At 43.8% G+C, this 27014-nt stretch overlaps 1 protein-coding gene across 6 annotated transcripts; it reads right to left on the bottom strand.

Moving 5' to 3' along the window:
- Positions 1-533: 533 nt before the first annotated feature.
- On the bottom strand, positions 534-26945 carry LOC133493596 (kinesin-like protein KIF21A). 6 transcript variants are annotated; one of them, XM_061807115.1, is made up of 36 exons: positions 26557-26943; positions 18740-18790; positions 18568-18651; positions 16545-16727; positions 15868-16017; positions 15559-15690; positions 15322-15486; positions 15137-15252; positions 14861-15056; positions 14601-14790; positions 14404-14467; positions 14119-14322; positions 13343-13403; positions 11667-11778; positions 11411-11599; positions 11010-11209; positions 10791-10898; positions 10487-10555; positions 9355-9500; positions 9133-9277; positions 8053-8250; positions 7878-7979; positions 7606-7771; positions 7039-7096; positions 6478-6532; positions 6222-6400; positions 6031-6150; positions 5766-5798; positions 5331-5467; positions 5122-5206; positions 4857-4946; positions 4618-4776; positions 3130-3247; positions 2889-3059; positions 1714-1913; positions 534-1601 (listed from the first exon to the last, which is right to left on the bottom strand). In XM_061807115.1, exons 4-36 carry the CDS (start codon positions 16701-16703, stop codon positions 1544-1546), a joined length of 4335 nt encoding a protein of 1444 aa, XP_061663099.1. In that variant the 5' UTR covers positions 16704-16727; positions 18568-18651; positions 18740-18790; positions 26557-26943; the 3' UTR covers positions 534-1543. The 6 variants fall into 6 exon arrangements, with proteins under 6 accessions (XP_061663099.1, XP_061663100.1, XP_061663098.1 ...); XM_061807116.1 differs by having other exon boundaries at positions 1714-1910; positions 18568-18790; positions 26557-26944; XM_061807114.1 differs by having other exon boundaries at positions 18568-18790.
- Positions 26946-27014: the final 69 nt, after the last annotated feature.

The raw sequence follows: 27014 nt of genomic DNA, 5'->3' as shown, positions 1-27014 counted from the left end.
TCTATTAAGTCTTGAGAATCATCTGAATACCAAGAAAAACAAATTTTCTCTCAGAAAAGATGGAATAGTTGGATTCATAATAAAATTGCCAAAATATTTCATGTTTGCTGTATTTTGTTTGTTTGTTTCTTGACCTTGTTATGGAATAAAAAGTTGAATACTATTTTTGAAGTCAAGTGCATGCCGTGTGATTGCACATTGGTACCATCATGTGGCCGTGAGACATTAATACATTTCCTCGCACAGAAAAAAAATAAAATAAATAAATAAATCTGTATATCATACTGGACTTTTTGTATTTATTCTCACACTGCAGCCTCAATTAATTGTAGACAACATGTTCAGCAGGAAGACAGCAACAATGATAATTACAATCAACATGTACACACTAATACCCCCCCAAAAAAAAAAAACCTCCTCATGAATGTGCTTTCAGTCAAATTTGATAAACAGGGAAATAAAAAAAAATGTACAACTTGAAAATAACTGCTTCTGCAATGTCAGTCAGCTACAAATGAAATGATTTTTCTAAATATCTACCCAACATTTCTGAACAATTTTCCAACTGATATGACAAATCAAGGAAACAAAAACAACAGTTTTACTCACATTTTCAGGACAAAGGAAGAGAAGACTCCTAACTTACCAAGACTAGAGGGGGAGGTGAATAGTTCCGTAATTTCCGGCCTACAAGATGCGACTTTTTTCCCACATGCTTTCAACCCTGCGATTTATGCGGTGATGCCGCGCTAGCGTTAGCGCACGTGGTTATAAGCCTCGGTACACAGAAAGAGTTTAACGCTAGCGCCGCGCTAACGCTAGTGCTGCATCACCGCATAAACTGCAGGGTTGAAAGGTGTGGAAAAAAGTCGCGGCTTGTAGGCCGGAAAATTATGGTACTATTTAGCTCCCCATCTAGCGGCGGCGCTAGCGTCAGCGTAAAACGCTTTCTGTGTACCGAGGCTTACAACCTGGTGCGGTCTGTAGGCTGAGAATTACGGTAAATGGTGCCTTGAATGAAGAAAAAAAATAAAAAACAAAACGTGCATACTTATTATTACGTTGCACTACAAAACACTTTTTCCCCCCTTGTTCGTGCCGTATTAACCGTTAAGGCTACAGGTGCTTTATGGAAGCTCTCAGCTGCATGGAAAGCAGTTACTGTATTAGGCCAGTGTACCTAACGAATCGTCTGGCCCGACAAAGTACAGTAAAAAAAAAAAAAAAATAACCCATTTACTTTCCTGAAACGTGTTGCGGCGACGATTTTAACAGGAGAATAAAAGCCCAATGCAGCTTCAGTAGTATTTTGGTCCTTGAATTCACAATGCGAACACTGCAAAGATGCGCACAGAAAAGTCCAAAGTATTGCTGGTGAAGCGAAACGTTAAATATGCAGGCTTCGGAAAGGCCTTGAACACACACACACACACAAAAAAATGAGTGCAAGCTAGCAAATTGTTGCACTAAAAGGCTTCAAATCGAAGCAAAGTCAGGGTCTGTGGTCCCAAGTCAACTTTAGATCAGGCGTTTTCTGGAGCTCTCAATGGACTCCATCCTCCAGAGATCCTTTGGCTTCCCAAATTTTCACAGTGCGGTCGCTGCATCCACAATAAACGATAAAAGCAAATTAAGTATTTCATACAGAGAGGCGCAAATTGTCAATATGAAATTACAAGTCAACCGTTTAGCCAGTAGCGACACGTGACTTACTCTGAGGCGGTGAACAAATGACAGCTGTTGGTCGCCAGGCCGTTTACGGGGCTGTCGTGGCCCTGGATGTCGCCGAGGGGCGCTAGTGAGTCGGCGTGCCACAGGCGGAGTAGCCCCCCTCTGCATCCGCCGAGCAGCGCCGAAGAGCCGGGGACCACGCCCAAGGCGCTGACCCAGTCTGTCTGTGCGCTGACTGACTGCTAGGGAAAATACCAACACTTGTTTTTTTGGGGGGGACTTGTCACAGCTAATAAGTATTAAAGCATGGGGGTGGAGTGGGGGCGTGGGGGGAGCTGTAGCTCCGGGCACGGGAAAATGAGTCATGACAAATTTGGGACTTGCAGATTTTTTTGCTTACCTATCCTCCCGTCATTTGTTGAAAATTATGCTCGGGCCAAAGCCATGTCTAACGTAAAAATATTGCTTTAGTGCCTTCGAGAGGGATCTGTAGTCACACTTGCTTTGGGCCAATTAAAAACTCACATCAATACCAGATAACAGAAACAGAAAATAACTAAAAATTATTATGATTATGTGACGACAAAAGGTGTATTGCTTTAGTCCAGTTTTATTTTTTCATGAGCAAAATGAATATATTTTGGAGTCATATTTATTTTTAGAGCATAAACATCTTTTTTCCCCCAGAATAATTTGTGAGGAAACAGTTATATTTCAAATTCACTTATTAAAAAAAAAGGACCCCCCCCCACCTTGTTAATATCAACTTTAATAAGATAATACAGTGGTACTTTAAGATAGCAGTGACCTGATTTATGAGTTTTTCGCAATATTTTGCAGCCTTTGTTCGAATTATTTCATGTTTTATTTTATTTTTTGCCTTGACTGATGAGCAAAACATTGAGGCCACTCGCTTAAAGCTAACACGTAACGGGAAATGCCACGGACGGGGATTTTTTGGGCACCAAAAAGCATCATTATGGCGGTGTTAGAACAAAGATATTTGAACACAAACGGTGCAGCCGCACATGCAGACAGATGAGATAACAATACTCACAGGAATATATTCTTTATCCTGTGTGAAAAATGATTACTACTGCAGCTCACTGAGTTACAGTTGCTGGGTGAAACCTTTCTCGTTTCTTGATTGCATTATAGTAGGATTATAGTGTATAACTCCAAGGTATTTACTCCACACTTCAATGTTACCAACTCACCTGCAACAGCCGCTTCGTGGACAAGTCCCACTTTTTGACGTAGTAGTCTCTGGAGGCGCTGTAGACAAACTCTTCGTGCAAAGCCAGAGACTCCACGCTGTCCTGATGAGTGGGGTCCAATGTGTGGCAGGAGCCGATACTCCCCTGAGCCCCTTCTGCCACCTCGAACATCTGGGAAGCAAATATCTGTGGTATGCAGGATTCTACCTCGAGTGGGAATCCTTTTGTGTATGTCTCCTACTTTGATGTGATGGTCTTTGGAGCCGGTCAGCACGAGGTCTTGTCCGTTGCCTAATTTATCGACCGTCAGACACGTGACCGGACCCAAATGGCCAGTGAGCTTCCCTGTGGACGCAAACCTAAAACACACAAAAGTCAACTATTAGCATCCGTGTAAGTGTAACACTGTAATAAATATTGCGCATGTCAGACTGGACCCATTTGGACATTTGGCGCCAATAAAAATTCCACAAATATCATTCGTACGGCTTGAAATTTGATTTGTCGGAAAGTGACTCAAAATACTCAAATGTGAGGATTAAAAAAATGGACAGGTGCTATAAAGTTTGTGTACACTGATTAGGCTCCACATCAAATATGACCCATGACTACCAGATCAATTTTAGATCAACAACTGGTTTTGGCAATTGTGAATAAGACATTTTTTTGGAGGGGAACCTGCAGTACCTTTGGGGTCCCCATCCCCTGCAAGTACATACTAGATCTAAATCCCAAGGCTTTCCAATGTAGACTTGTATTTGCTTAGCTGGACCTTGACAAATGATTATTGTGACAAATACAATGAAGAAAATAAGTATTCGAACACCCTGCTATATTGCAAGTTCTCCCACTTAGAAATCACGGAGGGGTCAGAAATTTTCATCGTAGGTGCACGACCACTCTGAAAGAGATAATCTAAAATAAAAAAAATCCAGAAATCACAATGTATGATTTCTTGACGATTTCTTTGTGTGATACAGCTGCAAATAAATATTTGAACACCTGTCTATCAGCTACAACTCTGATCCTCAAAGACCTGTTAGTCCACCTTGAAAAGTCCACCTCCACTCCATGTCTAATCTTAAAAATAGAGCAACCTGTGTGAGACGTTAGCTGCATAAAGACACCCGTCCACCCCATACAATCAGTAAGACTCAAACTCGTAACGTGGCCAAGATCAGAGAACTGTCCAGAGACATCACAGCTAAAATTGTACAACTCTACACGGGTGGAAAGGGCTATGGAGAAATTGCCAAGCAGCTTGGTGAAAAAACCTTCACTGTTGGAGCAATCATTAGAAAATGGAAGAAGCTAAAGCAGCTAAGAGCTGAAACTCCGTGTTCCTCAGCAACAGCCCAGAAACCTGTCTGATCTAGAGAAGATCTGTGTGGAGGAGTGGGCCAAAATCCCTCCCGCAGTGTGTGCAAACCTGGAGGAAACGTTTGACCTCTGTAATTGCAAATAAAGGCTACTGTACCAAAAATTAACATTGGTTTTCTCACGTGTTCAAATACTTATTTGCAGCTGTAGCACACAAATAAATCATTTAAAAAAATCATATATTGTGATTTCTGGATTTTTCTTTCGAGATTATCTCTCTCACAGTGGACATGCACCCGATGAAAATTTCAGACCCCTCCATGATTTCTAAGTGGGAGAACCTGCAATATAGCAGCGTGTTCAAATACTTATTTTCTTCACTGTGTTTTTTTTTTTTAATAAAACTTACTTTCGCAGATCCCACATGCGTACCGCATTCCCCGCGGCAGCGTAGAGGAAGGAACCGGCAGGATTGATGGCGATCTGGTTGATCTGACTCTCCCCTGGAGGGATGGAGAAAGCCCTGGCTGAGGCACAGGTGTCCCCTGCGCCAACTTGACCCGAAGCCCTAGAGCATCCAATAATATTATTGGCGACATTTGACATGCATGTTCAAACATTTATGGAGGTATTAGTATGGATACGTACGTAAGTGTGCGGATACATTTTGCACAATCCCGGATGTCCCACACTTTTATGTATGCAGCGGACACCGTCAAGACCAGGCTGGACGTGTACCTTCAATAGAACAGAGCGAGGAAAAAAAATCTATGCAGACTAAGGCTCAGCGGTAAGATCTAAAAAAAAAAATAATTGTACATGAAAGCAAAATTGAAAATCTGGTATTTGTGGAGAAAAAAGTGACCCTAATAGACACCTCGATTTTTTGGTTTGTCGTGAAAGTGATTCCTACCTGACTGAAACAACACTGCTGGGATGATCTGCTAAAGACATGATTTCCTGACCGGTCACCAAGTTCCACACCTTACACGTTCGATCTGGAAAAAAAAAAAAAAAAAAAAACATACAAAAAGAACCTTGCAGAAAATCGGGTTCATCCTTGGGTGCAATTTCATTCAAGATGACGATCAGGGAGGGTGGACCATAATTTTTCGTATTTACCTTTGGATCCAGTGAAGAGCAAATCCTCTGTGGCATCGACACTGAGGACGGGCTTGGTATGTCCCTCAGCGACGTGGACACATTGGAGTTTGGCTGCCCGACTGGTCTTTGGGAGTGCCACAGGGTTGATTATGCCTCTAGAATGTGAAAAACAACAAGAAGGCTTTTAAAAATTCCATCTGTCCGGACACTTTTATTTGGATCATGCTCAACTATCTTGAGCTAAATTTGAAAAACTTTGATTGTTTATCGATTTACGGAGGATGTATCCCGCCTCCAGCACTACTGCGACCCTTGTGAGAATAAGCGGCTCAGAAAATGGATGGATGGGATCATTTTTTTCCAAAAGCAGAATTTGAACTGCTTGGAGTTTTCACTACAGTAACGATGAAAAAAATAAAATGACATGAAACAAAGATGAATAAAGAAGAGTACCTATGGCCATCAAACACAGGAGACTCATCCAACCTGGAAAAAAATAAAAAATGAAAAAAATGTAGAAAATGAAATTCTAGAAAAGAGCCAATAAATAATGCCCAACCAAACAATGTTTGTAATTGCCTACAGATGTCACAAGAACTAAATAAAGCTCCTCCTGACTTCAAAATACTTCCTTAGCCCCAGGATGCCACAGGACAGCATCGAAGCAGAACTTTTTTTTATTAGACATGGCTTTGGCCTGGGTGCAAACACTTCTTACGACGTTTTGCAGTCATTTCCTCGGGTTTTAGCGCCCCCCGGTGTCACGTTCGATCGAGTAAGTGGTGAGCGCCCGACCTGCTTCCTCTCCCCGGTGCTTGTCGGTGACCTGGATGGGAAGCTGGAGGAAATCAAAAGTACGAGGGGTGACCAAAAATGGTGTTCGACGGGGCGTTCCGCGTTAATTCTTACATGCCAGGTGAACGAGCCGAGAGAGAAGATGGGGATTCGCGGCCTGGGTCCGCAGGCCCGCCCTGGTGCTCGGCGAGGGGAAGCAAAGGACCGGAGAAGTCCGCCGTGGGCGAATCGAAGGGTGGATCTCCAGAGGTGGCGTAGAGGAGCTCCATCTGGGTGGTGGTCCGCCTGCGAGCCTGGAGGGATCAACGGTAAATACTCCCGATTGAAATATGAATGACATTTCAAAATGATCATGCGTGAAGTCCCGTACCTTACTTCTGGGACGGGATTCGCCACATAACTTCATCAGATCTGACGGCAGTGTGCTGAAAAAAATGTCAGGGATGACAAAAGTGGCTTCATTTGAAGTATTTCTGCACCTTTCTAAGATTATTTGGATGATGGATAATTGATAATGATTAGGAACAGTGCTTATTTTTTTTGTGATTTGCTATTACCGGTAAATCAGTCGGGACAGTACATTTACAAGTACATCCTTTGCTGGGGTCTTTTGAGGATGGCGTTGATGTGTGTCTCCCACTTCAAGTCCTGTTTTACATCTCTTTTAAATCTTGCACGACCATTATAAGAATTAGTTATGATTTATTGAGTTATTATATATTTCGTTTGTTCTTGTTGCCATGTTGTTCCTTGTTCTGAATGTCGTACCAGAGCAGCGCCGACTACCGGACAAAAATCCTTGTGTGTTTTTACACACTTGGCCAATAAAGCTAATTCTGATTCTGATTTCACGACAACATAATGAAATGATGATATTTTCCAATTATGACATCTAAAACTGGAATATTAGCTTCTTTCGCCGTAATATTACCCGTCCTCTGCAGACAGGCTGGTGCTGGACTCGTCGCTGCTGCTTTCGTCCCCGTTCTCTACAAAAATTTGGAAAACAGATTCCATCAGCACGTATTCATACGTTTCAATCCAGTCATTGACGGTTTATTCATTTTGGTTTCTTAAGAGTGGAATAAACGTGACAGCGGGTCCAAAGATCAGCTGGGGTGTGACAGGACACACTGAGAAACACAATGAGACCAGGTAAAAAGTTGGCGGGGGGGGCACTCAGGGGAGTAAACACAACTATTAGGTCAGCTGGGTTTGTCGACAAAAAGGGTCAGGATTCAACACACTTGTCCATTTTTTGCAGCTCGTTTCCAAAGTGGAAATGGCGACGTGTGCGTCTCTTACTCACCTGCTGACAGGTAACCTAACACTTGAGTTTACACAAAAATATAGAGAAGACACAAAGAAATCATATTCAGACCTCGATGATGATTAAGGTGTAGACTTCAGTCTATAGGCAGGAGTCAAACCATATGTCACGTTTTACACCACAAAGGGTGCCGGTGGAGTCAAACACAACCATATTATAGGTTCTGACCTTGGAGGGCGCTCCCCAGCAGGGCGTCCAGCTCCGGATTGATCTCGGCTTTCTCCTTCAGCATGTGGAACAGCAGCTGGTTCTGCGTGGCGCTGTTGATCTCGGTCTGCTTCAGCCGACCCTCCATCACCTTCAGCTGGGAGTCCTTCTGAGCCGCCTGCAGGCCCTGCAAGTTCACAGGAAACCGGGTCTATCTCAGCAAAAGATAGTCCACCGTTTCACAGTCCGATCCGGAGAGGTCTCATGCTCCCAGAACCTTGAATTAGTGTCACCTTATTGATAGCCATTGTCATGAAATGGTCCAAAAGGAAGCGAGCCTCTGATAGATTACACGAACTGACCACCGCCGTCACGTCCACTGTGTCTCCTTCTTCCTGCGACCCAAAAACAATCGAGCATGAATTTGAAGGTAAATGTTTGGCTCCAAACGTTCGGGATTACGCTCACCTTGGCTTCCTCCATCTGCATGATGTTGGCCTGGCAGTCCGCGATGCTGTCGTTGATGTAGTCGATGTTAGCGCCCAGGGACTCCAGCTCCTCGTTCAAGGAGGCTAGCGAGCGCTCGGAGTCCGTGACCCCCTCCGCCGCCAACTTCGTCCTTTTCCTAGATACTCGCTCCCTACGTTTGGTCAGCTCCTCCCTTTGCTGGAGTGGGAAGTAGATGTGGCGAAAAGACTCATTTTGGGTTCATCCTTGGGTGCAATTTCAATGTTGTCCATCAATGTACTTAATTTACTTAAGCCTCACATACTTAATACAGGTGTATGAAATTATGTTTTTTTTATTTTTTTTTGGAACCAGAAGGTAGCCAACATGTACCGTAATTCCCAGCCTACAGAGCGCACCTAGTTATAAGCCTCACCCAGTACATTTGTAAAGGAAATACCATTTGGTACATACATACACCGCATGTGCCCACATTGAAACCCACATTCAAACACGAGATATTTACAAAGAAAGACGGTACACAAAGTTTAACGCCAACACTAGCGCCGCACTAACACTAACGCTAGTGCTGCACTAAACGCCAACGCAAGCACCGCGCTAACCGTGCCAGTTCAAAAAAAACATAACAGTAAAAATTACTGAAACACGGCAATAACACGCTAGTGCAGCGCTAACAGGGCCGGACCGGTAAAAGTCACTTCCTTTTTACAAAGAAAAATGATACACAGAGATTTTAACGCTAGCGCCGCAGCGCTAACGCCAATGCTAGCCCTGCGCTAACAGGGCCGGCTAAAAAAAAAAAAAAACATACTGGTAGAAATCACTGAGACATGACAATGACACATTAACGCAGCGCTAACAGGGCCGGACCGGTAAAAGTCACTTCCTCGGCTCATATATTCCACCGGTCTCACGGTCACCTTTTTTCGCTTGAGCGCCCCCTTGCGGCCGTTAGAAAAAAAATGCACAAATTAGCCGCATCACCGCATAAACCGCAGGGTTGAAAGCGTGTGAAAAAAGTCGCGGCTTATCGGCCGGAAATTACGGTATTTATTTTCACATTGCCCGAAAAGTCTGAACCTTCATGAGTCGATTCATATCCGTTTCCATGTTGGAGATGGTCAGCCGCTGCATGATGATGTCACTGAGGCGGCGTTCCAGCGCCTGCCACTTGGCCCTGGCGGTCCGGCTCAGGTAGCTGCTTCCCATCCGCGCTGGAGAACTCCTGAGGGCAAAGATGAAAGTTTTCTTCCAAGATATTTGATGTAGCATTCCGTCACAGCGAGAGTTCCGACGGCGCACCTGGCTCCGTTGGATGTCGACGTTCCAGAAGAGTGCGGCCTTCCCGGAGCGCTCCGATGGGAAGGCTCAGGGAAACTGTCGGGCAAGGAGACTTTTCTGCTCACCTTGCCGGACGCTGGCCTCACCTGACGCCTCAGGGCAGTCACCTGCAGTTTGAGGAGCACACGTCAGAAAATGAGGGAGGAAAATAAATCTCATAAAAAAAAAATATATATATATATATATATATATATATATAATAGATAAACAAATAAAAATAAAAGGAATAAATGAAAAAACATTTTAAATGGTGAACTACATAAATTATACCATAAAAAAAAATCTAAGAGTAGATACACCAATAAAATGTTTCAATAAATGTGTAATAAAATATTGAATAAAACAATGGCAATACAATCATTACAATACAAAACAATGATAAAACGAAAAACTAAATAAAATGTGATGGATGTAAAATAAAAAGGGGCCATAAAAGCATGAAAAGAAAGTAATGAGAAATAATTCCATGGAAACCAAAATAAAGTAACATTTGCAACACTTAAAAGTATGTTTTGAAACATGAAAAGTAATCTATAAATGAATAATAAATTCTCTCCCTCTTTCTTTTATATATATATATATATATAATATATATATATATATATATATATATATAAATAAATAAACTGTAATAAAACTGAAATAGTTGAAATAAAATCCAATGAAAAATACAAATACATCAATCAATGCTAAAATAAATGCAATAAAATAAAATAATGAACAATTCCATTCCAGAAAATGATAACAATAACATGGAGAGGATAAAATACACGACTGAAATGCAAAATGGAAAAAAAGAACCTCATTTCAAAACAATACATAAAATACAATGACAATAAAACATTAAAAATATAAATAAAATCAATGGAAAAAATACAGCAACAAAACAAAATCCAATAACCTAATGGGAAATTAAAATTAAATGAAATAAAATGTACAATAAAACTAATTAAAAATACATACCCCTGAAAAATTAAAACAGCCGATAAAAATAAAGACAAATAATGAAATGACAAATATATATAAAACGTTATCAAATCTAAATGAAATGATAATATAAAAACTACAATTCTATCAAATATTTACTCCTCACCTCTTCATTCTTCCTGCGGAGAATTAACTCCTGCTGTCTCTTGTGCGCCTCGAGCTGCTTCACTTGATGCTGTCAGGGGAATAAAAAAAAAAAAAAAAAAATCTAAATGTGATTGCCATGAAACTTTCACCCACTTAAATTAAGCATTACATGCGGAGTACATTGAAATAAATATTAATCGTGTGAGATCGTGTGAATCTACTCAAGCGATGACATCACAGGAGATCGTCATGCCGAATGATGCTAAATGCTAACCCATTTAGCATCATTTGTCACAATAACGAGAATCCTCGGTTCTCGGCACCTCGGCTCTGCGCTGATCTTTCTTCAAGGAGGCAATCTCCCTGTTCCTCTTGCACTCGGTGACTCTGTTGCGCTCCTGTTGCTCCCTCATTTGACGCATCAGCGCCACCTATTGGACGAACATATTTCAACCCCAGACGAACGGCAGTTCCGTCATGAATGCGAAATCTTTGAAGGTGAGGTACGACCGTATCCGCGAAGTGCGCCGCGCACGCCGCACCTTGGTCTTCTTCATCTCGGTGACGTCGAGCTGCAGCTTCTTGAGCTGCTTCTCGTACTGCGACTGGTTCCTGAGCAGGCGCGCGTGCTCCTTCTGGGCCGACTGGAGCTTCTGCAGCTCCTTGTTCATGGAGCTCAGCTTCCTCTCGTACTCGGCCTTGATCCGCTTGGCTTTCTCTTCCGTGCACGACTCCGCTGAGCCTGCGTGGAGCAAGTTAAAGACGACTATGTTGGGTGGATGTCAAAGTCACGGCCTGTGGGCCGGATCGGGGGCTGATATGTTATTTTATGTGGCCTGCAAAAGCGTACAAAATACATTTTCATTGATATGTGTCGAGTACATGGTATTTCTGCTTGCAATAATTTCGCGGGTGTGTTTACAATGCAGTTGTTTTCTCCCACCCATGTTATGCAGCACTTTGTCGCGCTCCAGCTGCGTGTCTCGGATTTTGTTCTGCAGCATCACCAGCTTGTGCTCGTACTGCTGCTTGAGCGTGTGGAGGCGCCGCTGGCTGTTCTCCAGCTCGTCGATCAGCTTCTGCTTGATGGCGATCTCGCACGTGATGTTGGCCAGGTCGGCCTGGACGTCGTCTGCGCGCCGGTTAAACCGGGTCGTGAGATCCCGCTCTGGGTGAACCGTTGCGTCTTATTCTTTTACCTTTTTCCTCCAGGTCCTCGGCGTCAAACTCATCGGACGTCTCCTCTCCCGCCGTGTCCGAATCCTCTTCCTCTCCGTCGCCGACCTCGCCTTCCTCGTGGTCGCTGCCCTCCTTGTCACGAACAACCAAAATGCAGTCCTCACAATTTGTACTTCAGTAGTCGTACATATACCGGTCTGAAGTACAAATACAGATGCAACTCCTCTACTTAAAGGTCCACTGTCATTAAATGCATGATTTTTAGTATCTTATGAATGGAATGGACCCATGCGTTTTTTCACCACACAACATGATTTTGACGCATATGGCTTTTTCTCACTCCCGCCATGAAAATCCTCTCGAGTGATTTGTTTCCGAGAAGAACCGTACAGGGCAGTAGCGCACTCAAGTGGTCTTGTCTGTTTTATACTAGTTTTACCAGCTAGAAGCTAGCTCTTTATTCCTTCGTGTTAGCCTAAATGCCGGCTCGTTGTACTGCTGGATATTGTTCGAACACTCGGGAGGATGGATTCATTTTTCATATGTATATCAATGTCTCGATGTAGCCGTCGGCGTTGCGGATGCCGCTGACGGCTTCAGACTTCGCTCATCGTGGCGCCACCCGGGTGGCTCATACATATTGTCTGGGAGTCTTTTGTAAGTTAGAAGTGATCCGCATATCATCAAACTATGGCTTGAAACGAAACGATAGGGTAAGATTGCCCCGGTCACTTCATTCGATTGTGTCCGCGGCGGACGACTTTGGCGGCGGCTCTTCCGTGGCGGACGGCTTCGGTCTGAGCGCTCCCAGTGCTGAAAGGTCTTCTTCAGGTTCATGCGCATGCGCATACAATTTTTCTGTGCCGGTCTGAAACTTTCCCATCCATGCTTCTTCCACGTGTTAATTTTCGCTGCACATGCATTTTGCTATGGACGTGTCACAAAGCCAAAAACAGCAAATGAAAGAATACAGAAGCAAATGCGAACGTATTGTTTGTTATTTATCAACTGGAAACCACACGCCAGCATTGGACAAGTTTGGTTGTGTTCGGCTTTGTGAAACGTCCATACCGAAAAAAAAAACCACCCGGAAGAAGCACGGATGGCGAAATTTCAGAATGGTATGGAAGTAGAAAAATTCCAAAAATTCAAAAAAAATTCTACACGCATGCGCATTAATCCCAAGGGGACTTTTCAGCACGTGGGGCGGGGGGCTCAGACTGTCACATTGGGCTGGCTCAAAAATACTGTCTGGAAGTCTGTTGTTAATTAGAAGTAAGCCACACATCATCTAAATATGGCTCAAAATGAAACGATAGGATAATATTGCCCCTGGTCACTTCACGCGATTGTATCCGCGGTGGACGGCTTCGGCCGGGCTGGCTCATACATACTGTCTGGGAGTCTGTCGTTGCTTAGGAGTGATCCGCATATCATCTAAATATGGCTCGAAACGATAGGGTAATGTTGCCCCGGTCACTTCACTCGATTGTGTGATGTTCTCTGGTTTGAAAAGAGCTTCCGTGTCACAAAGTAGGTGGCACAGCATATTTTGCGGCGTGACGTAATGAACAGACGTTGCGGGGAATACGGCGACCACTTGAACGTCGAATGAGACTTCCGTAACTTTGCGCACCGATGACGCGCTCTCCGCTCATATTTATCTTTGCGTATAGACATTGAAGTGAAAACATACCGCCTCTGCTTCATTGCTGCCTTGCTGCAGGTCATTGTCTGGAACTTCTCCCTTTGAAGCACTGCAAAAGATTATTTGGAGTTAAAAGTGGGATGGCAGTTTGGACTTCCAAACATGCAAAGGGGACTACACACATCAGATCAGGAGCAGATCAGCAACACGTATTTCATCACTTTTTGTTGATTTCTCGGGTGACAATCGCTAATTTCACGGGTAAAAGCGATGGAAGAGGGATTTAGAAAGATAGACTTTGCCTTCCGGGGAGTGCAAAGCGACCTGTGGTGGGGTGGCGGGAAAAGTCGGAGATTAGCGGGAGTACGTTTTAGGAAACCAGGAAAATCTCCTGAAATCCTTCAATTCAATTACTCGCTGCATTTTGATTGAAAATGACATATTGCTCATAACACACAGTATGTTGTTTTTTTTTTTTTTGCGTACTCTCTGTAACAAAATAGAGAGGTTATCAATTTCTCATCTGAGCGCAATTTTCAATTTTTGGGCTTGCAATCGAATTGAGGTTCAGTTTTTCCGGCAAATTCCCGGATGCGATGGCGCAAACCTGGCGTCCCGGCGGCGACCGTCCTGGTGGCACTGCCGCAGTCTTCGGGGCAGAGGAGGGGCCGGAGGGGGGGGGGGCGGGTGGGACAAAGGTTTAAAGTGGGGGGAATTTGCGGCAGAGCAGGGAGGAGAGAAAGAGTGAGAACGCGTGGCAGAAAAAGACGGAGAGACCCCGAATCCGACTGTCGCGATGGGAACAGACCGAACTCCACCCACACCTCTTTTTCTTCCTCTTCTCCTTCTTCTTGAGCTTCTCCAGGTCTTTCTTGGCCATCTCGATGACGTCGCTGGCTTCTTTCTCGGGCGCGAAGAGGGCGGGAGGGAAGGAGGCGGGGCCGGCGTACAGCGCCGAGCGGGTGGAGGCGCGGGAGAGGTTCTTCCTGAGGTTCTCGTTGAGGGCCTCGCTCTCCAGGAGTTTGGCTCTGCGGGAGAAGAGGAGAGTGTTTTTTTTTTTTTTTTCCCCCCAGCATCCTAAAATGGTAAAAATTGGGATGAGTGTGTACCGGAGCTCCTCAATTTCCTTGATGTAGTTGTGGATCATGTTGCCAATCTCCTCAGTGCCTTCACCTGAAAGCAGATTTCTCACTTAACTGAGAGTGAACTGGATTTTTGTCATCTCTTTAGAATAATAACGCAATTATTCAGAATAAATCTGAAGAATCGTATGAATGATGTCATTTTGAGCTTCCAGGCAGCCCACCTGCTTTGGCCAGCGCCTGGTTGGCTCCATCGCTGAGGATTTGAGTGAGTCTGGCTCGCTGCGCGTCGATGGTCTCCTGCATGGCCTTCACCCTCACCCTCAAATTGTCGTTCTCCGTCTGCAGCATGGCGTTCTCGTGGACCAAGTCGTTGACGCCCGCCATTCCATCCTCGCCAATCGTGCGCTTCCCCTAAACGAGCAGCATTACCGTCGACGCAGCCGCTCGCGTCTCAGGTGTGGATTCAACGCTTCCCCCTTACCGTCTTGTACTCCATCAGCTCCATCTGCAGGCGCGCCATCTCCGTCCTCAAGGCGCTGATCTGCTGACTCGCTCGGTCCTGGTTCACCACGACCTTGTTTTTGATATTCCGCGCCCGGTTGGCGTACTTCAGGGTGTTCAGGGTCTCCATGAAGTCGCGGTCGGACGGGCTGATGCACGCGATCATCACCGTTTGACTGGAGAGGGCGCAACAAAGACGACAGTTTCGAAATGACGAAACGGGGGGGTGCTCTCGGAAATGCGGTTGCCGGCAAACCTGTTCCCGCCCAGCGAATCCTGCAGCAGGCGGGTGAGCTTGGAGTCTCGGTAAGGCACGTGCGTCGAGCGCTTACTCCTGTCACCGAGGGCGCTGATCACGTTGCCCAAGGCCAGCTGAGGCACACAAAAACAAACAAACCCACAGTGATGAAAACAAAATGGAGAAAAGACACTTTGACTTACCAGTCCACAGTTGATGGAGATCCCTTCTTTGGCTCGGTCTCCCGTGGCCCCGGTTCTCTTCAGCCTCTCGGATCCGGCCAGGTCGACGAAGTGGAACTTGGCCGACAGCGTCTCGAACTCGTCGATGCCGGAGCCGCCCGCCAGGCAGTTGTCCGTCGTGTCGCCCTGGGGTGGAAACGCAAAACAAAGATTGCGTCGATCGGACTGTAGATCCAAAACGCGACGTGCTGCGCTCACATTGTCCGGTGAGCACATTCGGACTTGGCACAGGTGGATGGTGAAGATGGCGTGCGAGCGTGAACTCTGCACGTTCATCTGAGTACTGGCCGTGGTCCGGGACAGCGCGCCCAACTTCAGGCACTGGATCATCTAGCACAGATGTAACAAGCGTTGGATCACAAGGTTTTGCGTATCAGACTCGCCGCATTCTCAATCGTCTTGTAATATTTCTTTGCTCCATTAACCGAGCTGTTGGTTTCCAGAAAATTGCTCAAAAGTAAACATTATCATCTTTCCTTCGGCGGTCGTGAGCTGCGTCGAGCTCACCTCGGCCGCGGAGGCGACGCTGCGCGTGGTGACGCCGACCGTGTAAATACCGCCGCCGGCGTCCTCGTGGATGCGCACGCTGGACTTCTGCCGCCTGGCCTCCACGTCCCGCGTGGCGTCGAACAGGTCCACCACCTCCTCGTTGTACAGCTGCAAAGTCGATTCAAACGGTGGTCGGAAGTACTTCCTGTCATCTCTCATTTTTAAACCGCTCTTTTCGGCAGCTGGTCAAGTTGCTTTTTGCGATTTATTTAAAACGTACAACGCACAACTTTGTCTGACAAAACATTGTTAACCTAATGCTAACGCACAATGCAAAATGACATAGACGGGCTAGTGAAACTAGCATTAATGTTGCGGTGTTAAAACATCCTAAGGAATGGATGTTTGAACAGAAGTGGTGCAGCACCACATGTAGACAGACAATGTAGCAATACTTGCATGCATATATTCTTGATCCGCCCGCATGCAAAATAACTAATATTACTGCCGCTTACCTACTTACTTAGTTATGCCTGTTTTTGGTTTATATACGTGCCATTTTTCTCATTTTGTTTCCTTACTGTACTCAATATGAACCAGACTGTGAAGTTAAGATCACGAGGCAGACCTTACCGAGCCAGAACATGGTATTTTTAGTGTTTTCCATGTTTTGTTTTGGTTTTTTTTTTTTTTACCTCCAGGAACTGCGCATTGATCTTGAACTCGGGAACTGGCTTTCCTTGGTCGGCGGCAGACTGCCGGCGTTCCTCGACGCCCTGGAACAGGTGGTTGACGGCCCTGGGAATGATGCCCAGCTCGTCCTCGCCAATGTTGACGTCGAAGCCGGTCCCCATGGTGTACGTTTTCCCCGAACCAGTCTTTGGAGAGGACAGACGGGACATATCAAGGAAAACTGAAATATGAATCACGCAGCCAAAAACTGATTTGACATAAAAATGACACGAGGCTTTCACTGGGCCCCCGGTTGTCATGGTAATGAAAGCCCCACTCGCCTTTTGCCAAACAGCGAGTGGGGTATTGTGACAAAAAAGCACCACAGTCACATTATTACGACTTGTGAGCTGTTTGAATTGGGGGTTGGGTGGGGGTCGAGGGGGGGGGGGGCGTACAATAAGTCTCCTAAAATAAATAAAAGGAGGCAGTTTGTCGCTGGATGGGCTTTAAGTAGTACTGAGAAGATCAGCGGGGATGGGGTGATCATCATGGTGATTTGGATGGAATGCAACAAGGGGGCTCCTCCCTGCTGGAGCCCCCGAAAGAGACGCTCACAAGGGTGGGAGTGGGGGGGGGGGGGGTGTAGTAGTACGTCCATGTCTCATTGTTGAGCCCGCACCTGTGAAAGCTTGCGAGAAGTGAATTCAGCGGTCGCGACAGCAAGAAAAGGAGCACGGAGGGGCAACGTCAGGAAAGATTAAGAAAAGGGGGCGTTGAACCGTTTTTATGGGGGGGGGGGGGGGGGGGGGGTTAAAGAGTGTCTTATGCAACAAAAGACGCGTAAAACAGCGCGTCGCCTTTCAATCGCTCTCAATTCAAACTATATGTGAAGAAAACACACGAGTGTAATTTACAGTGGTTAAAATACATTGAAGAAAATAAGTATTTGAACACCCTGCTATATTGCAAGTTCTCCCACTTAGAAATCATGGGGGGGGGGGGGTCTGAAATTTTTATCGTAGGTGCATGTCCACTGGGAGAGAGCTCTTCTAAAAAGAAAAATCCAGAAATCACAATGTATGATTTGTAAGTATTTGAACACCTGAGAAAACCATTGTTAATATTTGGTGCAGTAGCCGTCGTTTGCAATTACAGAGGTGAAACGTTTCCTGTAGTTTTTCACCAGGTTTGCACACACTGCAGGAAGGATTTTGGTCATCTTCTCCTTAATACAGAACCGTCGCCCTGTCCAATGTGCAGGAAAAACACCCCCAAAGCATGATGCTACCACCCCCATGCTTCACAGTAGGGATGGTGTTCTTGGGATGGAACTGATCATTCGTCTTCCTCCAAATACGGTTAGAGGAATTATGACCAAAAAGTTCCATTTTGGTCTCATCTGACCCAAAAACAGTCTCCATGACTCCTCCGTATCAGCCAAATGGTCATTGAAAAACTCAAAACGGGCCTTGACATGTGTCGGTCGAAGCAGGGGAACCTTCCGTGCCATGCGTGATTTCAAACCGTGACGTCCGAGTGTGGTGGAGGTGGACTTTTAAAGGCGGACTAACATGTCTCTGAGGGTCAGAATTATAGCTGATCGAAAGGTGTTCAAATACTTATTTGCAGCTGTATTACACAAATAAATCCTTAAAAAAATATCATACATTGTGATTTCTGGATTTTTCTTTTTAGATGAGCTCTGTCAGAGTGGACATGCACCTACGATGAGACCCCTTCATGATTCCGAAGTGGGAGAACTTCAAATCTAGCAGGGTGTTCAAAATCTCATTTTCTTCACTGTAAGATGGCTCCAAATCCCTTAAAGGTTGCACAGGTGAAAATAAAGCTCGCATAAAGCCATTGAAAGTGTTGCAAATGAAGACACTTAAATCACCCCAAAATTTCGCAGCTTGAATTCAAACTGCCGTAAATCTTCCAAGAGTCAAGTAGGTTACAATAAAAGCACCATAAATCCTTCAAAAGTTAAAAAAAAAAAAAGAAAAAAAAAAAGGTTCAAAATCTGCACGTCATGGAGCCCACCTGCCCGTACGCAAATACGGTGGCGTTGTAGCCCTCGAAGCAGCCCTCGATGAGACTCTCGGCGCAGCGGCCGTAGACGGCGTCCTGCTGGGCGTCCATGTCGAAGACAAAGTCGTACGTGAAGGCCTTGTCCTTGCCCAGGACCACCTGCGGCTCCCCCGGCGTCACGTACGTGCAGATGTGGCAGCCTTCGATCTTCTCTCGGGCCAACTGAGGGCGAATCCTGTTTGCGGAAAGCCAAGACAAGTCATGACTTGACCAGCTACTTTTTTAATATGTCTGCATTTATAAGAACTGATAACTGTATAGACACCCGATTGTACGTACAGTTGCTTCTACGATCATTTACGACAAATACATATGTCATTCAAGACTTACTGAAGTTGTGACTGTACACAGACACAATTAAATACAAAAATAAGACAAGAATGAAATAAAAAATTTAAAAATTACAATTAAAGTAGTGACCCAAATATAAACTTTAAAAAAAAATGAAAAACTATGTTCAATAACTAATTGTGAACAAATTAAAACATAAGATAAAAATTTAAAAAGCTACAATTAAAGTAGTCACCCAAATATAACATTTTTAAAAAATGAAAAATTATGTTGAATCACTAATTGTTCACAAATTTGAATAACTTTACAAAAAAATAAAACATAACATAAAAATTTTAAAAATTACAATTAGTAACCCAAATATAAACTTTAAAAAAATGAAAAATCATGTTCAGTCACTAATCAACAAATTTGAATAACTTTACAAAAATAAAACATAAAATGAAACTTAACAAAATTACAATTGAAGTAATAAGCCGAATATAACATTTAAAAAAAAAATCAAAAATTATATTCAATAACTAACTGTTAAACAATTTGAATAACTTTACAAAAATTAAAACATAAGATAAAAATTGAAAAAAATAAAGTAGTGACCCAAATATACAATTTTTAAAAATAAAAAATTATGTTCGATAACTAATTGTAAACAAATTTGAATAACTTAGAAGATTACAAAAATTAAAACATAAAATATATTAAAATGATCATTTTTAACTCAATGGACAAAACAAAGGTAGTGATCCAAATCTAGACTGCCATGTTATTAAATTACATATATATTATCAAATATAGATGTAGATAAAAAAAAGAGTCAATAAATAAAAATAAATAGTTGTTCTACAATTTCCTGAAAGTGAGTATTCTAAAATAATAATGCATTTTAATGCTGATTATTTAAAAAATGAGAAGTACCTCCCGAAGCTTGTGATTTACTTACCCCCCCCAAAAAAATAATGCAATGCAAAATAATTTGAGACTTTTGATGCCTCGTATATCCATAACACAGCTACTGTACAGTATAATAATCGATATTAAATGATAGAACTGAAATTAACCGAAGGCCACAAAATCAGACGAGAAGACTTTTCTTGTTTTTTTTTTTTTTGTGAGCTACTGCATAACAGAACAGCCACGAGGCATGTCGAGCAAGTACTGGGCTTCAGTATTTCAACTCGCGCACACCTCACAGTGCACTCGCTGTTCACGAGTCGACCGAACCCGCCCTGGATTTCATTACTAATCCCTCTGTTTGCGTTGAGACATCATTTCCTGCCCAGTTAAACCCGTTGCCGCTCACTCGTGAAGCCACTGAAAGAGAAAATGGAACTACTTGATTCATATTTGGACATATTAGAGGTTTTAACCGTTGGAAACAAGTTGGACCCCTCCCCCCCCCGAGAAGGTTCGGATGTTCCATAGCGTGTTTGTGTGCACATACGGGGGCACGTTGCACAGACACTCTTGTGTCCATGGACACATGAGCGGTGTTCTGCCTTGAAAAGACTCCCCCATTCATTAGAGCGGCAGGGAAACAGTCTGAATAATAAATGAAGAATAATAAAAACATACAAATACATCAGCTCCTCAGTCAACTGAAGTTATTAATATTCTTCGTAGGGGACAAAAAGTATATTCCTGTGAGTGTTCTGACAGTCTAGATGTGCTGCTCACCCATTTGTGTTCAAGTTATCGGTTGTTTGAAGTGACATAACATCAATCCATCCATTTTCTTATCCGCTTTCCTCACGAGTGTCGCGGGGAGTGCTGGAGCCAATCCTAGCTGTCAACGGGCAGGAGGCGGGGCACACGCTGAACTGTTTGCCGGCCAATCGCAGGACACATGGAGACAAACAGCCGCACTCGCAATCACACCTAGGGGCAATTTAGTGGGTCCAATTAATGTTGCATGTTTTTTGGAATGTGGGAGGAAACCGGAGTGCCCGGAGGAAACCCACGCAGGCACGGGGAGAACATGCAAACTCCACATGGGGGGGTCTGGGATTGAACCCGGGACCTCAGAACTGTGAGGCCAACGCTTTACCAGCTGAGCAACTTTGCTATTTGTTAGCCAAATTATGGGGATTCCCATTGTGTGTTAGCATTACGCTAGTGGACTTTAAGTTATGTGGTAGTTTCGTAGTTTTCGATTCCGATATCAACGACCGCCATCTTTGAAATAAAACATTCTATTCACGGATAATTTATTGGTTAATAGGTAATAGTAAATCAAATATGGTATGTTTTAATTTAATCAAACATCCAATAGACTCTGCTAAATTAAATTTCTTGACAGCTGGATGGCCATCTTTTCATTCCGGTTCAACCCAAAACAGTTTTGTTTTGTGCTCCTCCCTCCACCCCCAGGCGAGACAAACCCCCCGACCCACCCGCCATGGGCTAATCCGCCTTTTAGGACACACACACAGGCTCCATGTCTAATGTTTTATCCTCGGAAATCGAAAACCGTTGCACCCTTGGCGCTCACCTTGGCCCCCGAGTGCACTGCGAGACAAGTCGCATTTCATACGAAATGTACTTCAGGCAAGAAGAAAAAACGAAAAAAAACAGCACACAATGATCAAGATGTCATGTAAAAGATGAAGAAAACGTTCATCTTTCATTCAACTGTGAAGATGGAAGAAAAAAAATGCACAAGATGAAAAGATTTGAGGTCGTAATATTGGTAAGTTAGTTAAAAGTTGTTTTGGGGTTTTTTTTTTACCTTTTTTAAACTAACATTGGTTCATTACAATGGAGTTCAAATAATTTATTGTACATAAAAAACAGGTTTATAAACAATTTTACAAAATAATTACACAACTTATTATAAATAAATAAAAACAGTACAATAGTTTTAGCTCTAATGTAAATTTTAAAAAAATGTACAAGTTGTGCTAAATAATTCATTGATTGTAAATAATAGAAAATATATATTTTTTCTTAATTATGGAAAACTTCAAAAATAGTATGGTCATGGGTTAATGTAGTTTTGGGAACTAATAAAAATCTTGAAAAAATTATTTTATTTCAAACTCAAGGCCCGGGGGCCAGATCTGGTCCGCCGCAGGATTTTATGTGGCCCGCGAAGAAGCCAAATCGAGAGCAGCAATTTCCGTGATACCTTTAAAAATCCGTATCAAAATTTGAAATTGTCATATTTCATAAATGACAAAGTTGTTGTGTTACCAAATTTGAACAGTTGAAAAACACATTACCCTTGATTTCTGACTCCAAAACTAGTTCATAAATTAATGTAAATACGACGAGATGATTCAGTATTTTTGTCCCATAGTCAGAACAGCCCTCTGAGGGAAACCGTCACAACAACGTGGCCCGTGAGAAAAATTAGTTTGAAAGCCCTGTTCTCGGCTCACTGATGGTACACATGCCTGACTTTGGTGCAGGCACCGTGGGATTGATTCCCGCTCAGTCACGGTGTCGATATCTCCCCTGCGACTGACTGGCGACCGGTTCTGGGTGTAGTCCGCCTTTCGCCCGAAGCTAGCTGGGACGGGCTCCGCCTCTCCCGTGACCCTTGTGAGGATAAGCGGCTTGGATAATGAATGGATAATTTGTTCTTGACAAATAATTTTTAACATTTGAAAATGATACTACATAAGTTTCAAAAACACTTTTTGACATTTTTTTTCCCACCCCCACATCTGTGAATGACGCAGCCCTTGACTGAAAAAAATTCACCCTGTAGCCCGACCGCACCAAAAATGAAAGCGCCGTCAAGTCGCGAGCGCGCGCACGGTTTTTGTCTGCGAGCTTCCAGCGCTCGGGCTCATTATCGCGATTACAGGTGACGTGACCGATGGCAAGGCAGACCCAAAAAAAAAAAAAAAATGGAGGAGGAAAATCTTTCATTGTGGCAGAAATGAGGAGATGCTGGTCAACCGTGTGGCAGACAAGGTGCATATTGAAGCACTGCCCGCAGGGGGGTGCGCACTTTTGCACATGATGACGTGCACCAAAGTGTATTAAAAAAAAAACACCTCTAGGTCCAAAACAATCTTCCTGTTATGTAACAGCGCCATGCGAAGAGTGGGGCCTTTTCATCGGAGTACTATTTGCGAGTCCTGTCCGAGATTTGGGGATGACATGGAGGGTTCTGGAGAGTCGCTGTCGCGACCCAGACTAGAGCAGAGTCATACGGGTGGAGCAAAAAAATAATAATAATAACACTGTTAAAAAAGCATGACATTTCAAATGATGTATTTGGAGAGAATAACAGCTCCGTTTCTTCTCCCGAATGTTATCAAACAGCCTCAACAATATCGCACAAGTCAAAAATAAAATTACTGTTAAAAACCTGCACAGGATAAAACTACCACTGAAACAAATCCCAAAAAATAATAATAATAAAAAAATGTAAAAAGCCCAAATGACGCGCAGGGGAGTAATAGAGATAACGCAGCGATAAAACATAAGAAACCAATTAACTTCATATTTTTGGGATCAAAGTACATTATGAATGATTAAAAAGGTGTAATATTATGAGAATAAAGTCATATTTTCTGAATTTTGCATTCTTGTGAATGTTGATTTCGTAAAAAATTCTCATTAGCGTCATTTCCGGCCTATAAGCCGCGACTTTTTTCCACACGCTTTCGACCCTGCGGCTTATGCGGTGATACGGATAATTTGTGCATTTTTGTCCTCACGGCCGCAAGGGGGCACTCGAGTGGAAAAGGTAAGAGTGACACTGGTGGAATATATGTGCCGAGGAACTGCCTTTTACCGCTCCGGCCTTGTTAGCGCTGCGCTAGCGTGTTACTGCCGTGTCTCAGTGATTTTTACCGGTATGTTTTTTTTTTAACCAGCCCTGTTAGCGCGGCACTAGCGTTAGCCTTAGCGTGGCGGCGCTAGTATTAGCACGACGGCGCTAGCGTTAAACTCTGTGTACCTTTCTTTCTTTGTACATAATCGACATACATAACTACAAATAACATAACTACCACAAAATATGCTTGAGTTCAATTATAATCGTCACAGAAATCCCATAACGCAGCTGTGTGTTTTGAGCAATTTGATTGGACAACGCTGGTTCGGTGACGCCATTTACCACCTATGGCCAAAAATGTGCAGTGACAAGAAAATACGGATATGGCCGCTAAAATCGATCCATCCATTTTCCTTGCCGCTTATCCTCATGAGGGTCGCGGGGAGTGCTGGAGCCTATCCCAGCTGCCAACGGGCAGGAGGCGGGGTACACCCTGAACTGGTTGCCAGCCAATCGCAGGGCACATCGAGACACACAGCCGCACTCGCAATCACACCTAGGAGCAATTTAGAGTGTCCAAATAATGTTGCATGATCTTGGGATCGAACCCGGGTCCTCAAAACTGTGAGGCCAACGCTTTTACCAGCTGAGCCTGGAAGCTAAAATCCAAATAATAATTAACCCCCAGATTGAAAACACTCAATACTCTATTGTAAATGTCATACGATGACGACAAAGCACTACTTTTGTCCAAATGAAGCACCTCGGCTGACATCAGCCGCGAATATCAGAGGATAAATCAGTGACTATGTACTAATCCCACCAATGGAAATATGAAAGGAAGGAAGCGTTTTGCGCTGACCCGGCGTTTTAAGAGTTATCCTTGCTGATTCGTGTCCTTGAGAGGGGTCAACGCCTCGAAAGGTCAGTTGGCAGGAAGTGGAGGAGTCAAAAAAATCTAAACAAAATGTAATTATTGTGAAAAGGAGGCAGCTGGCAGATGGCGAGCCGCCTGAATCGCTACATTTTGCTTTCCTCGCTTTGTGAATATTCTTTAGGGGGAGGGGGCACAGCTAGTAAGTGACTAAGTGAAATATTAGCGATATTTCCCAAAGAAAACATGCCGGTGTTGTCTGTCTTCATACGGTGATGCACCGTTTGTGTTCCAATATCTCATCGCTTAAAGGTTGACAGCGCCGTGACATTGACGCTATATTTTAGCCCGTCTATGGCATTTTCCATCAAGTTTTAGCATTGAGCTAGCGGCAGGCAACATTGCGTGGTTGATTCTCTTTATTTTATGTTTAGTTTGGTGATAAACGTCACCTGGCGTTCACTTTAAACAGCTCGTATTTCCGATTTTTTTGCCAACGATGCTTTTGTGGGAACGCGATAGCTTCTGAATTTTACAAAGGACAACATTTGACGCCGCCACCAAATCAATTATTAAAAGGATGGCGAGGTCCAACTTTGGCACGAGGAGGTTAGTATACTTCGCAAGAGAAATCATCTGCACTGTCATGAAAACAAGCGTGTGCATTATGTAATTTGTAGGACTGGGCGGGTGAAGGTTGAGGACTTGCAGGTTGAAGCAGGTGCTGACTGGTACGCGCGTAGCGCACTTACACGCCTAACTGAAGTATTAAAGGCCGGGGAGAGGCTTTTCACGTGTCGTCGGGCTCGCCAAACATCCACGAGGACCTCGCCGCTGAGATTTATTTTGTTATGTTATTACGTACCACCTCAAAGCAGCCGTTTGCTGTCCCGGAACAAAGGCCGAATAACGCAAGCTAGCATTAGCAACGGTGGGAAAGAGCTGAGAAAGGGTGTGTTGACTTTTTATACCCACTGTGCGCAACTTCTTCACGTTTTGGCTGATTCGATACCGACAATCATGAAGCAAAAAAATACGTTCCCCATGCAAATAGTATTTGAATGCCGGCGATGACGTAACACAAGAGGTCGTCGGGGGTCAGGTCAGGTCAGGTGACTGAGCCACACTCTCGCCCCCCCAAACCGAACCTTTGTGGAACCAAATTCAATTTATTAAATGAAAGGAAATATTAATGTCGTCCAAGTGGATGAAATCACAATTATCCTCCAAATAAAAATAAATATGTCCCACTTTGTGCGAGTCGAATTAAAATTAAATGAACTTAAAATTTAAAATAAAAAAAATAAATAAGTGAAAATAAAAAAATATATATATTGAAATTAAAATTGGACTGAAAATGTTGTTGACTTAAAATGGGGATACAAATAAAAAAATGAAATACTGGAAATTAAAAATAAAACTGATTTTGAAAATGAAACAAAACCTATTAAAATGAAATCATATTTTTAGGAAATTGAACTAATAAATGATATTATGAAAAAATCTGTGAAAATAAATGGAAATACAGAATTTTAGATCAAAAATAAAATCTAAATTGGAAAAAAATGAAACTCAAAATAAAAAAGGATCTGGAATGCATAATGAGGGGGAAAATGACAAATGGAAATGAAAATGAATGAACAAATGAAACCCAACCCTGTCAAAATGCGACAAATAAATGAAACTCAATTCAAAATATAATTGGCAAATTTAGCAAACCTGACGTGGTCACATGACACATCAACATGGCTTCCATCTTGGCTATTACGTCACGCCCCCCCACCCCCCTCATTTGATGCACGCATTGACACTATAGTCACTGCTTTTGTACGAGTTGACAACTATTGATTATTATTATTTTTTGGGGTGCTTTCAAAGCAAGCTGCAGAAATCCACTGAGAGTTGAAAGCAGCGCAAGTCATGCGTGGATGACGTGAAATGCAGTGCGGGGGGGGGCGGGGGGGGTTGCATTGTGTGCGAAGCCACGCGTTGGGGTTTTGGTGTGGTGTGGTGGTGGGTGCAGATGGGCGAGCAGAAGCATCCTTACCTCAGCGCCACGCGCACCGAGCTCTCATCCGCCCCGCCGCTCATGTCGTGGCCCCGGGGAAGATAGTCCACAAGAGTCGGGTTAAAATTAACCCCCCCCCCACACACACACACACACCTTACACTCAAACACTCTTTATCCTCTTAGAAGAACGAAGGAGCGCCGTCCTCCCCCTCCTCCCCCGTGGAGCTTCCATTCGTCCACTCTTGCTTTGCAAGTCGTCCGCTTGGGGAGTTTTTTTTTTTTTTTTTGACGCAAGACAAATTGTCAGGCTTCATCTCCAGCCTGATCCAGCCTTGCTCCTCCTCGCCGGGTCCTTTTTGGACAAGATCCGCTCGGCGTGATGGGAGGAGTGCGCGAGACTGTGACGTCAGCAAGCCTCTCCCCCCTTTTTCCCTCAGGCGCGCACCGAATAGCGGACCGGGACGACACCCTGAATGGGAAAACGACGCGTACAA

The sequence above is a fragment of the Syngnathoides biaculeatus genome, chromosome 20, assembly GCF_019802595.1.
Source record: "Syngnathoides biaculeatus isolate LvHL_M chromosome 20, ASM1980259v1, whole genome shotgun sequence".
Classification (NCBI taxonomy): Eukaryota; Metazoa; Chordata; class Actinopteri; order Syngnathiformes; family Syngnathidae; genus Syngnathoides; species Syngnathoides biaculeatus.
This window is presented reverse-complemented; position numbering and strand designations above follow the sequence as displayed.